Source organism: Megalobrama amblycephala, linkage group LG3 (genome assembly GCF_018812025.1).
Source record: "Megalobrama amblycephala isolate DHTTF-2021 linkage group LG3, ASM1881202v1, whole genome shotgun sequence".
In the NCBI taxonomy this organism is placed as follows: domain Eukaryota; kingdom Metazoa; phylum Chordata; class Actinopteri; order Cypriniformes; family Xenocyprididae; genus Megalobrama; species Megalobrama amblycephala.
In genome coordinates, this window is record NC_063046.1 from 47,513,032 (window position 1) to 47,527,662 (window position 14,631).

Consider the following 14,631-nt stretch of genomic DNA (forward strand, 5'->3'; position numbering starts at 1 on the left):
CTTATGGCTATTTTTTTCTTTTCTTTCACAGTTCATTAAATCATAAATCAGAAACAACGGTCAGTACAAACTAGAAATCAATAGACATAAAACAGATGGATTTATAAAGCAGATCTTTGTGTCTCCTTACAATCAATATGAGGGAAAGATGCAAACTCATCCAAACAAGCCCTGAAATAAACTGGCAGCTTGAAAAGTACATCAGCCATTAAAACAAACTGTGCAGTACCAGTGCTACTTTATCAATTAGAGATCATCTACTATGTTGACGAGTTTAGAAAAAGTTTTTTTTGGCAGCAAATTGATCAGATGGACACTATGTTTGAACATTCTTACAAAATATTCCAGACAAACCAATAAATAAAGCATGCAACCATCTGAACCACTTTATGCGTTTAGTTTCTAGACAATTGTAACATTTGTCAGCGCAAATACTTTTTTTTGTTTCAAGCAACCAACACCTTATGTGAAACCTTTTTGTATAATGGCATTAAGTAACGAATGCTTGCTGTTGCACATTATTCAAATAACAAACAAATAAAAATGCATTTTGACACAAAATAAAGCAATTACAAAAAAAAAAAAGATGTAAAAAAAAATAAAGCCAGTCAGTAACAATCTCTTTGCACAAAAGTCGGATGCATAATCTGAATCTGAAGTGAAAGTCATTTTAGTGCATACTTAACCTTTTTGTAACCTTCATACTTGTCCATTTATCTTCCGTTAGTCTGTATGTTTAGTAACAAAATTGCAACAAACTTCCTTGATGTTATGAGAAACGTTCTAATTCTAACAGGTCACATTTGTCATTCTTCTAAACTAGCAGATTCCTTTCCCTAATTGCTCACTATTTCTCTCACTATTCAAACTCCTCGAAAATGATCCACTCTGCTGCCAAAACCAAACCACTGAGCAGAACAGAAAACTCAACAACATGACTGCAGCTCAACACACACCTCTCAAGAGATTTCCTTCAGGGAAGTGTTAATGGTACACACATTTACCCTTTACTCCTATCTGACACCACGCTTCTTATAACAGCTTAAGAGATCAGCATAAACCTAGAGTTTTAACCAAGCGGAGTGACAAGAGCAGCGGGGGGAAAAAAAGAAGAAAAAAAAAAAGCTGCCCATGTTAAACTTTCCACCTTTTTACCAGAAGTGTCTTTAGCATCACGATGAATGTAACGATAATAAATCAATATCAAGTCAGTAAACGAAATACAGTAATAATATCCTTCAACAATCATGATTTCAAGTATTAAAATAACGAGCGCTTGATCTCCGCCGAGTGTAGCAGGAGAAAACATCATGTTTTTGTTTTTGAGAGGATAAGAGAACAGAGATGATATAAAAGAGCATCTGAAAGGGGACGATATGAAGTGACCCCAACTGCCAGCAGAATTGGGGCATTATTTGAGGAAACTTGTAAAAACTCTTAAGAGCAGTGACTGCTTCTCCAAAGTTAGAAATGCACCCTGTTCACAAGACTCACATTTTGTATAAACATACATGCGTGGAGGATTATACACAAACACCATCACATTTCATTCACCACCTGTTTTTCCTGTTTTATTTAAGAAACAGCTTTCCAGTGAAACTACTCTAAGCACAAGAGCTATTGTTTTTTTGTTCACAGCTCTATGCTACCCTGAGAGGGATGTCTTCATATTATTTGTGCAATCGACATGTGGATATTTAGTGTGTAAGGTTGAGGATGGAAGAAATATCAGGTGGTGGATGTTTAGATAGTGGTACATTCTGAAGAATAACCATGAAGCGGAGAAAGGGCGCGCGAGACAGGACGGGACATTAGCAGTCAGTGGAGATTTTGGCAGAGAGATCTTGGATGCGACGGGCGCTGCAGCTCTTGCACAGTATGTGTCCGTCCAGGGGATAGCAGCCTCTTCCCTCGCCCTCTGAAGAGAGGAGAAGACCACACTCCTACAACCCAAACAATATTCAAAATGTTATTTTTAATACAATTAATCTCATAGTATTATGCATGCATTTGTAACTGCAGTGTAAATGCATTCATGCCAACTCATCGTATTTAACAATGTGTAAATACATCTAAAAATGCCACTTCAGATGCAGCTTCTGTGCCACCTCTGCAGCGTCAAGATGGCTTTTGTTGATGCTGATTTCATTTGATTAGTAACAGTCCTACAGGGTGCAACAGCGCCCGACCACTTTTTCAGCAGCGCTGGTTTCTGAAGTATTTTTCCATTTTCGTCTTCATTAAAACATTGTAAGCCATGAACCAAACCAACCAGCTACAAGGAGAATCATAACATTACAAACTATGATTTGAAGCAAAAAAGAATTTGAAAAATCAGACAATAAGCCAAAGAAGGGATGTAAAGAACTATAATCCCACAAAGCTTTGCGAACAGTATAATTAATTAAAAACAATGGAGAAATCTAAAACTACTCATATTCTTTTCACTAGTCTGAAAGAGGTAAAAGCAAAATAGCCTAAAATCTTAAAATTAAACAGGTTTCCATTACAGATTTGTGCAAAAAAAACAAACAAAAAAAACAAACCTATTGCAAAATTACGGCATTTCCATTAACTGATGTTATGCGAATAAAACAATTTTTCCTCTAGCGATAAGTCATTCCAAAAATCATGGCAACGGATGTTAGTAGGTTTTCATCGCAGCCACTGCACTAGCAATTATTTTTAATTGAAGGAGACGTAGGCATGTTTCCAAGCATTATTGGCAAGGAAAGCCCCTTAAACTTGGGAGTGGCTACCTATGAGGCGTTTCTGGGTGTTTCTCCCCCGCTTCAAGGTCTTGATAAATTGTGGTGTTTCTTTATTGTTTAGAATCCAGTAGTCCTGTAATTCTTTTGCCTTTTATCAGTTCAATAAAGAACTCCGTCTCATCTTCTGTCCAAACATACCATGACATCTTTAAAGAATGATCGACTTTTACGTACGCCAGGTGACCTGTAAATGTGAAAAAACTGTTTCCATTGCAGTTTTGCGAAATATTCCTTTTCAAATTGCCTGAAAAACCACCTCATCTGAGCGGAAAAACTTTTCTGCGATATATGGGAGTTTTTGTGAAATTGACGCGTTTCCATTGGGCGCATTTTCAATTCGTAAATTTCAATTTGGGCAATTTGAAGGATAATGGAAATGCAGCTATTGACTAGTGCCTGAATGAACAGTGGTATAGCCTGTAGTGTCTTGCCTTATTAAATCAGAATAATAAGACACTATAGGGCTGTTACCAATCAAAATAAATCAGCATCGTCAAAAGCCATCTTTGCTTTTTTGACCCTTATGTACTTGACTTATGTAGGACTTAAATACATCTTTATGTAATTTCATAATTATTTCTATTGTATTTAAAATCATGGTTAAATTCAATACTGGTGAATGTTCTGACACGCATGGTAAACTAAAGTATACTTTGATGCCATTTCTACTGAAACTTCTACAGTTGTATATCTGTTAATGCATCATGTTTCCTTCTTGAGCATCAGTGAATGTTTTCACCTTTTGTAATACTAAATAAGAAATAACATGTATTTTTAATGATGCCTCTTTGTAAAAACGTAACATTTTGCAGATTCGGATTTGCAGATTTTGCATGTATTTCATGCAATTTAATGCATTTAAAATATAATAAAGTTTAAATCTAATATTGAATAACACTACAGTTAAATTATAATCAAGTACTTTATGTGCTTTAGTATGTTAGACTTCAATTAAAAAAAATTAAGTTTACTTAAAGCATAACAAAAGAAAAAGATTTAAAATGTACTTTAAGTTGTTTATTCATATATCATTCACCAGATACTTTTAACATTTTATGCCAAAAAACATGGTGAACATGTATTTTTCTCTGTCTATTGACAGTAATCCTGATTTACGGATTGATAAAAAGAGATATCCAAAACCTTTAACTCTAATAGTGTATGTCACCAAAATAAAACAATTTTGAACCTGGCTTTATCCAATGTTCAGATTTCTGTTCTGTAAATGTATTTAATTAGTGCATAATATTTAATTAGATAATTACAAATTACAAAATTAATTTAGTATGATTGTCATTATTAACCAAATCCCCCAAATTAATGATAAAGGGTTTAATTTAGTGAAATAAATATTTTTTATATATATATATATATATATATATATATATATATATATATATATATATATATATATATATATATATATATATATATATATATATCACTAAATGAAACCCTTTATTTTTACATGGATGTTAAAAATAAAACTATTCTCAAATATCTGAGTTGGTGCATTACATCAATAATTCAACATAAACATACAAAATGATGGTTCTTACCTCACATACGTAGCAGTTAACATGAAAACTGCGATCCAGTGCAACGATCCTCACTGTTTCCTCCTGCCCAGGCTCTGGCATTATGGGCTGGCCACATACCGAGCAGCGTGGGGCAAACTTCCTGAAAAAAGGAAGCAAACAAGGTTTTAGAGATAAAATCCATACAGTAACTGGTAGGACATTTGGAAGAGCCTCATATTAATAAAAAAAGCAAAGATTTAGCGAAGAAAAACAACATGTCACTCCACCATCTGCATTTGATTGTTTATCAACAGAAACAGTGGCTTTACACCACACAGAGGGACAACAAAAGGAGAGAAGTGAGTAAGTACCTGTGGAAGTCCTCAATACAGTGGATCTGAGATGTGGCATCCACAGTAAAAGGCACTCCATCCAGACAACAGCCGCAAACCACACATGTGAAACAGCGAGGATGGTAAGCCTTTCCCATCGCCCTCAGGATCCGGTCTAGGATGGGCTCAGAGCATTTTGAACAGCGCTCAAGTGTGCTCTGTGAGCAGAGAGGAAGAACAAAATGTTAAAAGTTTTAATGTAAAATATGCTACCAAAAAAACAAACAAACAAAAAAAGGCAGAAACCAAGAGAAGATGACAGAAAAAAAAACAACTCACTATGTAGCAGCTCTCGCAGTAGCTCTTCCTGTCTAATGCATAGAAAGGTTGTCCTCTCAGTCTGGCATGACAGGTGATGCAGGTGAAACACTCCACGTGAAACACCTGCTCCATGGCAATACAGCCACTGCCATCTCCCAGAACATTATCCCCACACCGAGCACATCGACCTGAGAGAGAAAGATGGAGAGAGAGAGAGATCCATGACCCTCGCTGTACACATAAAATAAGAAAAAATGCATTAAATATTGGAGCATACCAAAATATTCCTCAGTTGGGGGATGATTCATGTCATACACCAACTTCTTGGTGAGTCGATCCAACTCTTCCTCTGGACGTGGTGCTGACCCCTGCTGGCAGAACATGGAAGAACATTGATAAACTGCATACATAAAACCTTTTTGCTGTTCACTTGTAAACATTTTATCATTCTTGTACAAATGTAATTTTTAAACACTCTCAGACTTTCTGTAGTCTAAACACACACACACACACACACAAAACCTTTTTGAAAAAGAAGTTTACTTAACTGTATTGCATGTGCACTTCAAATCATAAATATATTTGATAATCTAATATTGATGAAATAAAAGGCCACTTAAGTGTACTTGAAACATTTTCATGACTGTTTAGCACTTAAAGGCGCAGTAAGCAATTTCTGAGAAACACTTGATATTAGAAAATCAAAAATAACCACTTTATTCAACAATATCTTCTCTTCTTTGTCATTCTCATACATTGTTTACATCCAGCGCTCCCAGGTTCTGGAACGCCGACTCATTATTGGCCAAGCCCTGCGTTAGCATCACACAAATGCATCGTGCTTCTCACGTGTGCAGCTTTGGCCAATAATGAGCCGGCATTCGGACGTAAACATGGAAGCCTTCACTGTGCTTACTGTGGCACCTGCGTAAGGATAATGACAGGGAAGAGAAGAGATTGTTGAATAAAGTCGTTATTTTTGTTTTGGCGCACAAAAAGTATTCTCGTCACTTCATAAAATTAAGGATGAACCACTGCAGTCGCCTGGACTGCTTTAACAATGTCTTCAGTACCTTACTGGACCTTGAAAGTGGTGATTATATTGCCGTCTATGGACGAGTCATATACCTCTCGGATTTCAAAAATATCTTAATTTGTGTTCCGAAGATTAATGAAGGTCTTATGGGTGTAGACTGACATTAAGGTGAGTAATTCATGACAGAATTTTCATTTTTGGGTGAACTAACCCTTTTTTCTTTTTATATAAGCCATTTAATAGGAAGTCTGCCTTTGGTTTTATGACAGAGTTCCCATCTCTGTTACAACTTGACAAACCAACATCGACCTCTCCTACAACCCTGTCTTACCTTGTTAGACTGATATGCTGACACTTGGTCTTGACTCATCTTCACCGGTGCTCCCTGGCCGGCTCTTCCTCCTGGCATATTTCCTGCTCCTCCCTTATAGGCACCTGGATCTCCATGAGGTTCTTGGGCAGGGGGAGGTGGAGGTGGGTACCAGCCCTGTCCCTGTGCCTCATAATGTGGCCGATCTTGCTGAGGGGGCCGAGAGGCATGCTGACGGGGCGGCGGCGGGGTGTAAGCTTGCTCTGCCTGTCGTCCGCTCTGAGAATAGGTGACGGGCTGAGCCGTTTTCACCTGTACAGTAAAGCGAGGACCAGTTGGGGTTGAGGCAGTGGTGTAGGAGGCAGGCACTGGTTGTGGGTAAGGTTTGTGGATGGAAGAGGGGGCGGAGGGGTAAATGTAGTCTGGCTGAGGTGTAGAGGTGTAAGGTGGGGCGGGGTGGTACTGGTTTTGGAGTGGAGGGGGGTAGCCCATTGAGGGCCTGCTTGTCGGTGGAGCCCCCATCTGGTTGGAAGAGTTATAGCGGTCAGTAGGGAGGTGCTTGCTGTAAGGCACATTGTCATACAACTGAAAAAAAAGAGAAAGGAAATTTTGCATACATACATATTTTTTAATTTAAAACAAAAACAGAATCAGAACAATCAGAATCAAGTATTCCAGAGAGCTGTGCAACATTACCTCAATACTATACATTACCCAAAAGGCTGGAATACACTACATGACTTTTGCCAAAGCTAGTTGCCACAAGTTATTTGTCAAGCGACTTATTGCAATGAGGCGTCATGTTTCTGTGCGAGTTTGTTGTATTTGGAACAACTTGAAAGAACAACCCCCAAAAGTGGGTTGCAAAACAAACTAACAACAAACAAACAACAACAAAGAAGTAATTCTAAATGTTTTACTGATGCAAGACTTTTATTTTGAAAGAAATTTGTGAAAGCTGTTGCTTCAGCACTGAGTGCCTGAGAGGCACTGAGGAAAAATGCACTGTCAACTTGTCCTGATTCAGTATGGCCGAATCCCAAACGACACACTTCTATGCACTTTCGGTCTTGTGGACTTACAATGGCTGCCGTATGCACATGTCCGTTAAGTCCAACGAGGCCGCAGTGTGTCCTATTTGTCAATTTTAGGCTTCAGAAGGGTACTCACGAGTGCCCCCTTTGCGGCAGATATGCACCCTCAATGCACACTTTTGCTGAGCCTGCACAGGTGCGAGCTCTGCGGCAGACTTCTTCCTGAAAGCCTAAGCGGTGTTACGTTACAAAAGCGCAGACTCGTAGTAGGAAGACCGCAAGTGTTTAGGGTGCCATTTGGGATTCAGCCTATGTGGTGTCAGGTGAGATTATGTCAGGCTATTTGTCAGTGTCCTTATTCTAACACCATTTTTCGTAATTTCTTATGAAATAAAAAGTCTCTCACCTCAGAAAAATGAACTTTCCTGTCAGGTCAGATATACTGTGCCTGTGGCATACACTCTTTAAAGGGTTAGTTCACCCAAAAATGAAAATTCTGTCATTTATTACTCACCCTCATGTCGTTCCACACCCGTAAGACCTTCGTTCATCTTCAGAACACAAATTAAGATATTTTTGTTGAAATCCGATGGCTCTATGAGGCCTGCATAGCCAGCAATGACAGAATATTTTTGGTGCGCCAAAAAAAACAACAAAATAACGACTTATTTAGTGATGGCCGATTTCAAAACACTGCTTCAGGAAGCATCGGAGCAGAAATGAATCAGTGTATCGACTCATGATTCGGATCGTGTGTCAAACTGCCAACGGCTGAAATCACGTGACTTTGGCGCTCCGAACAGCAGATTCGATACACTGATTCATTTAAGCTCTGATGCTTCCTGAAGCAGTATTTTGAAATTGGCCATCACTATATAAGTCATTATTTTGTTTTTTTGGCACACCAAAAATATTCTCGTCACTTTATAATATTAATATTGAACCACTGTACTCACATGAACTGATTTAAATATGTTTTTAGTACCTTTATGGATCTTGAGAGAGGAAGTGTCATTGCTGGCTATGAGGCCTCACTGAGCCATCGGATTTCAACAAAAATATCTTAATTTGTGTTCTGAAGATGAACGAAGGTCTTACGGGTGTGGAACGGCATGAGGGTGAGTAATAAATGACAGAATTTTCATTTTTGGGTGAACTAACCCTTTAACTGCATGAGCAATTTACGTTGTCAATTATAGTTTGTTTCCACCAAGCGGTACGGTTCAGTACAGTACGATACGGTATGCATTATTTTTGCCATTTCCATTGTCAGAAGTTGTGAATGATACCCTAATTCCGAACCGAACCATACCATACCACTTTTTTGGGACCCTTCAGTTGGGGTACCTAGCACAATAGTACCGGTACCAAAAGGGTGGAGCTACACTCACTGCATAACGTTGATTGGTTGACAGAGAATCACATGCTACATGGGAAATACAACACAATACCGTTGCAACACAGTGTGTATTTTTCAGCTGTTTTTCCTTGCAGCCTTCAGCCTTTGCTCAAACAAAGCTGCTGTATGTCCTCCATTGTTGTTTATGCTCATTTTCTTCTTCACACAAGAATGACATTGATCGTTACTTTCTGGCATACACCACGCCTATCAAGTAAGGGTACTGCTGGCGGTGGAAATGCAAGCCGGATCAGGGTTTACCATCCCGAATCGTACTGTACTGAACTGAACCGTACCACTCGGTAGAAACGAGCCATTATAAAGTCATGAAATTACCAGAAAGTACCAATAAATTACATTATAAAGAGTTCATGTTAGTATTGTGTATTTAAAATGGTAACTGTAGTTTCCATAACCTTTAACAAAATATCACTTTATTTTCACTTTGTGTGATTGTCTACATTTTTGATGACTGTGGTGGCTAATGCTCACAACTTACTAACTAGGGTTGGACGATTAATCGAAAAGTAATCGGAATCGAAATTCAGAATCTCTAACCGACGTAATTTTCCCATGTCGGTTATTTCGTTTTTTTAATCCTGTTAATTCTTTCCCTTTAAAAACATACTACCACGTGACTCCGCCCCATCCAGTCAGTGGCATAAAAGCAACATGGAGGTGAATGCCCTGCCTGTGTGTGTCAACCATTTTTGAGAAATAAATAGTAGGTTTCAATTCTTATAAATTTGAGTCATAGCTTAATGACCATGGGAAAATGTTGGTCCCATGGCCAAACCTGTTGAGAACCAGTGATGTAATCTATTCCAGTCTTAAAGGATTAGTTCACTTTGAAATGAAAATTAGCCCAACCTTTACTCACCCTCAAGCCATTCTAGGTGTATATGACTTATTAATATGAATATTAATATCCTGACGCATCCGAGCTTTATATTGGCAGTGACAGGGTTCAATGAGCATGAGCTGAACAAAGCTTACGCTACGTCATGTGCCTTCCCTATTAAACTTATGGAAAAAGTATAATTGACGCGACGCCAGTTTACGCTTTCTTTGTAATTTTAATATGGAAGGCGGTCTGGCGGAAGCTCGATATTTGACTTCATAACTTGTTAAACATGGATATTTATTTTACACAAACGCATTGTTTCGCTTCAGAAGGCCTTTATTAACACTCCGGAGCCGTGTGGAGCACATATTTATGATGGATGGATGTGAATGGAAGCACTTTGTTCAGCTCATACTCACTGAACCCTATCACTGCCATTATAAACCTTGGATGTGTCAGGATATTTATTAATATTTCAGCAATTATGTTAATCAGAAAGAAGAAAGTCATATACACCTAGGATGGCTTGATGGTGAGTAAAGCTTGGGCTAATTTTCATTTCAAAGTGAACTAATCCTTTAAGAAACACATTTTCTTATATATCTAATACATATGGTCAATTAGCGTCGCACACCTGTAGATCATAGATAGGTGCGTAGGATAAGACTAGTAAAGTCGAAATACGAAAAAACAAGAAAATCCCGCACACTATCAACTTGCAAAACAGTAAACAAGTTCTTTATTAGCAACATTTTTTTTTACTAATATATATGAAAGCAATCTTTAAATTATTGGTAAACTGTTTTTCCCACGGGACATGGTTTAAAGCATTATTTGATGTGTTACTGCTTTTAAAGTGTTTACCTGTGTGCTTGAGCTCTGAGGGTGATTGTCCAGGTCAGCCAGCATGCATGTAAGAGAGTCTATCTCTGCATCAATAGTAGAGATGTGCTTCTCTGATCCCCGATTCTGAGCAAATAACAGCCACAAACAAAACTCACATTATTATACTTTCAAGAAGCACAATAATGCCTAAATGTGGGAGGAATGTTTTAAAGTGTCTCTATTATGCTTTTTCAAATATTAGTCCTTTCATGCAGTGTGTAATATAGCTGTTTGTGAATGTAAAAGGCCTGCAAAGTTTTAAAGATCAAAGTGCACGACAAATAAAGTTATTGTCTTCTAAAAGAAAGAATTAACTCTAAACGCTTCGTCAATAATTTACAAGTTACAAACCTACGTAACAATGTTACAAATTTGCACAGTGTCAGCCTATGGTCTTTATTGGCTGCCCGTGAACAACATATACTTTGACCCTCAAACACTGTAGTTGTAGTTGAGGCCTGGAAAAGTTTGGCTCATACAAACAACATACTTTATAGATGTTTTTTTTTTTTTTTTGGAAATTTAAGGAACTAATATTTACAGAAAACAAGTCCTAAACAATATTTCTAAATGAATATGTGGATTTCACAGACATGAAGTTCATGGCTGGCCATGCGGGGGTTCCAGTTGTGGTGGTCTTCTTTGGGCCCCTGGCCTGAAGCATAGTATCGGTCTCCTAAATGGGGAGGCAATGGATGATAGGTAGCAGACCCTGAGCGATCATCTTGATGCTGGTGTTGCATGGATCCACCTAAGCACACAAACATCAGTTCAATGTTACGAAGCACAAACTGTCAAATTGTATTCAATCAATTATTTATTTAAAGGGGATCTATTATGCCCCTTTTCACATGATGTAATATAAGTCTCTGGTGTCCCCAGAATGTGTCTTTGAAGTTTGAGCTCAAAATACCCCACAGATCATTTGTCAAATTTGCCCCTATTTGAGTGTGAGCAAAAACACAGCATTTTTGTGTGTGTTCCTTTAAAAGCAAATGAGCTGCTGCTCCCCGCCCCCTTTCCAGAAGAGGGCGGAGCTTTTTCAGCTTGTGCTTGGGAAACTCAACAAAAAGAAAACTGGAGAATCTCACGCAGCCAAAATGTCAGAAATAGTCAGTAGTGGTGTTCAGCCTTACATTGTTCAAACCGGAATCAGACAGTAATGGAAAGACTCAGGAAGAAGTTACAACTTTTTAGGATGCAACTGGACATTTCTGAATGGTTAGTGGATAAATGTATGTAGTTGTAGTTGATTCAACTCATTGACCATCATGTCGACCGTCATGTTAATATTTTGTGCAAATCCAGCGTTGAACTGACCCTCGATTGTGAAACACTTTACCAACTTTCTTCGGTACATTTCCTTCATAAACTAAATTCAACTGCGGTTTCCTCAGTGACTCAGATGCAGAGTCTATGGAGACTCTTATGTTCGTTGGTACATCCAATAACAGAAGATTTGTAATGCTTTTTGGTGCAGACATTATATATCTCCAGCTGCTACACTGAGGAAACAAAAATGTCGGACTGCTGAGACATTTGAATATTCAATTTCTATACCTGAATACTGTTAGACTTACCTGAAAAAGCACTGTTTATTTCATTTGTAACTTTGTTCTATAGTATTTATCTATGCTTGTAATTTGTTTAATATTTTCTACACAGATTCACTCCCCTACAAAATCACCCCAATCATTCTAGAAAGATTCACTCCCATGTCGCAATATGTAGAGCAGAAAAACAAAATTTCACAATGTCAGTTTTTTTCCCAATATTGTGCAACCTTAATGAAGCAAGCATGCACTGGAAAGATTAAGGGTTCTTACCTGAAGGTCCAGTTGCCATATATCTTACAGGCATCCCGTTTCCTCCTGTTCCACCATTCTGTTCATACATGTTATATTTGGGCCTCTGGTCGGGCAGACCTTTCTTAGGAGGTCTGTAGAGAGCGGGGCCAGAGTGTGACATTGATGCTGTGGCTCTATCTGAACTACCCAAGGTTCTCGGAGGCAGCCAGGTGGGTCCAGACATACCAGGCTTCTACAAGGACAGCACAGAATATAAACTATGTCACTGTGTGTAACTTTTCTCAGTTTTTTGTGTCTTAATTGTGCATGAGAATGATTAAATAATATATAACTCCAGATTTTCTAGTACACACCTTAATTTAAACCACACCTCAAAGAGTTACAGCAGTGCTGTCCAAGCTTGTAAAAACTGCGTAACTGTAACTACGCAAAACAGGTTTATGCTTTATGCTGGGTTTCCAGTGGCAACGCATGGTTTTCACAATAACAATAGGGGCCAAATTAAAAAGCAGGAAAAGGCAACCATTCTCAGCCAAAAGGGGAATTCCAGGGTTCCTTAGTCAAATTGCATTTCTCTTTCTCACACACACACACACACACACACACACATATATATATACATACAATTCCCACAGGTGCACAGTACTTGCAATGTATTCACTCCTCTCTCAAGTCTCCCATTGCTACAATAGCCATTGTCCCCAACACTTAATCCACAATCCTTTATCTACAGAGCCCGTCCATGAAAATAAGATAGGAAATGTTATGTAATGATCAACTTTTCATTTGAGCCATCTGGTGTGAGCTGGACAATGTCCTGTGTCCAAGTGCTGAAGAGTGTTTGTTATTATAAGCTTGTGAAAACAAAGCAAATAAACCTCACAACAACACAAGGTGCTAACAAATGAACAAGTGTAAACACAGTCTAATCTTAAGCATTAAAATACAAACTGGGGCTTTGAAACTGGTTTCTAGCTGGTTGGCCAGTTATGATGCCCACCAAAATAGTTTGACCATCTTAATATAACTAACTAGTAGCTGGTCCAAGATTGGCTACCAGTTTGGACCAGATAACGACCAGCTACCATGTAACAAAACAAATATAATCTTAAGATGTATTTTTCAACTGTGACCGCTAATCATTGCACTGATCTACATCCTAACAAATGTCTTAGTTTGCAACCAGAGAAATGTCCAGCCTGACCACAATGGACGGCACTGCAATCCGTGAAAGCTCGTACTCAAAGCCGGGGATTGTTAGGCCGATAAATCACCCGTATGTCAATGTTTTTATCTTTGAAAACCCATTAATCTACGATAAAACGTGTAACCGCTGCTCTCTCCTGCAGCAGCCTGTGTTACACTGCAAAGTTACATCGACTGATGAAAGTGCGACACAGATAAACGTCATCGTAACAACAACTCATCTATGGTAACTTGTGTCCTGTGTTTACTGGCTTATTTAAACAATAGGACATTAACAATTTCCTCTACCTCTTGAAACGCTGCAGACTCCCAGTCTACCGAGCATCAGCCTCGTCTCGCTTCGTTTTCATCTGCAAAATGAAATCAGCACATGAAATAAACCGACGAGCTGCGTCTGCGTGTCTGAAGCTGTGTGTCTGTGGGGTTTCAATTAAAAAGTTCAGTTCATAGATTCACAGCCCAGTGCACTTACCACCAAGTAGTATATATTAATACAACTGTTAAACATTAATATAAATATTCCCTAAACATTAAAAAACACAAACGAGCCCTCTAGATCGTTGAGTTTGTCGATGAGTAGCATCACATCCCGTTTAAACTGTTTATTTGTTTGTTGAATAATGCGAATACTTCAGGTCGACTCGGCTGATTTATGCGAGATTTTTTTTACTTCTGAAAGAAATACAATCTCACACGATGTGAGTAAACACTATCAGTAAGCTGTGTTCGCTCTCGGTTAGTAGCTAAACCAATACACTTGTGAAGTACTTTTTAGTTCTCTGTCGGTTTCATTTTAGTAACCTACTTTTCCTGGAGGATCCAGCAGCGGCTGACAGAGGCCTGTGTGCAGCGGTCCAAACCTGTGACGTCACATGGCAAGCCGTTTTAACATTTATGCTGCCTTCACGTGCTCTCCGAATGATCGTAAATATGAGCTTCCTTGGTAAAAATGTGCACGTAAACGCCCTCCCATTGCGATGAGCTCGTTATCACGACTTCAGAAGTGGGAATTATCACATTTCCGATAGCACGTGAAGGCAGCATAAACTAGCATCTATTTTTATTTACAATTTTAAAATTGATATTAAGAAATTCAATAATGTTCAGAGTCCTTTTTACTTTAACTATTTCTTATTCTATAGTTAGAGCTAACTATTATTAACTA

The 14,631-nt window shown here is 38.4% G+C and overlaps 1 protein-coding gene across 5 annotated transcripts; it reads right to left on the bottom strand.

Moving 5' to 3' along the window:
• Window position 1: 1 nt before the first annotated feature.
• On the bottom strand, window positions 2–14,416 carry trip6 (thyroid hormone receptor interactor 6). 5 transcript variants are annotated; one of them, XM_048185783.1, is made up of 11 exons: window positions 14,272–14,416; window positions 13,755–13,816; window positions 12,279–12,492; window positions 11,046–11,203; window positions 10,432–10,536; window positions 6,312–6,875; window positions 5,222–5,315; window positions 4,963–5,132; window positions 4,663–4,841; window positions 4,331–4,451; window positions 2–1,943 (listed from the first exon to the last, which is right to left on the bottom strand). In XM_048185783.1, exons 3-11 carry the CDS (start codon window positions 12,481–12,483, stop codon window positions 1,812–1,814), a joined length of 1,728 nt encoding a protein of 575 aa, XP_048041740.1. In that variant the 5' UTR covers window positions 12,484–12,492; window positions 13,755–13,816; window positions 14,272–14,416; the 3' UTR covers window positions 2–1,811. The 5 variants fall into 5 exon arrangements, with proteins under 5 accessions (XP_048041740.1, XP_048041744.1, XP_048041742.1 ...); XM_048185787.1 differs by having other exon boundaries at window positions 5,222–5,312; window positions 14,272–14,415; XM_048185785.1 differs by lacking the exon at window positions 14,272–14,416 and adding an exon at window positions 13,939–14,265.
• Between the last annotated feature and the right edge of the window lie 215 nt (window positions 14,417–14,631).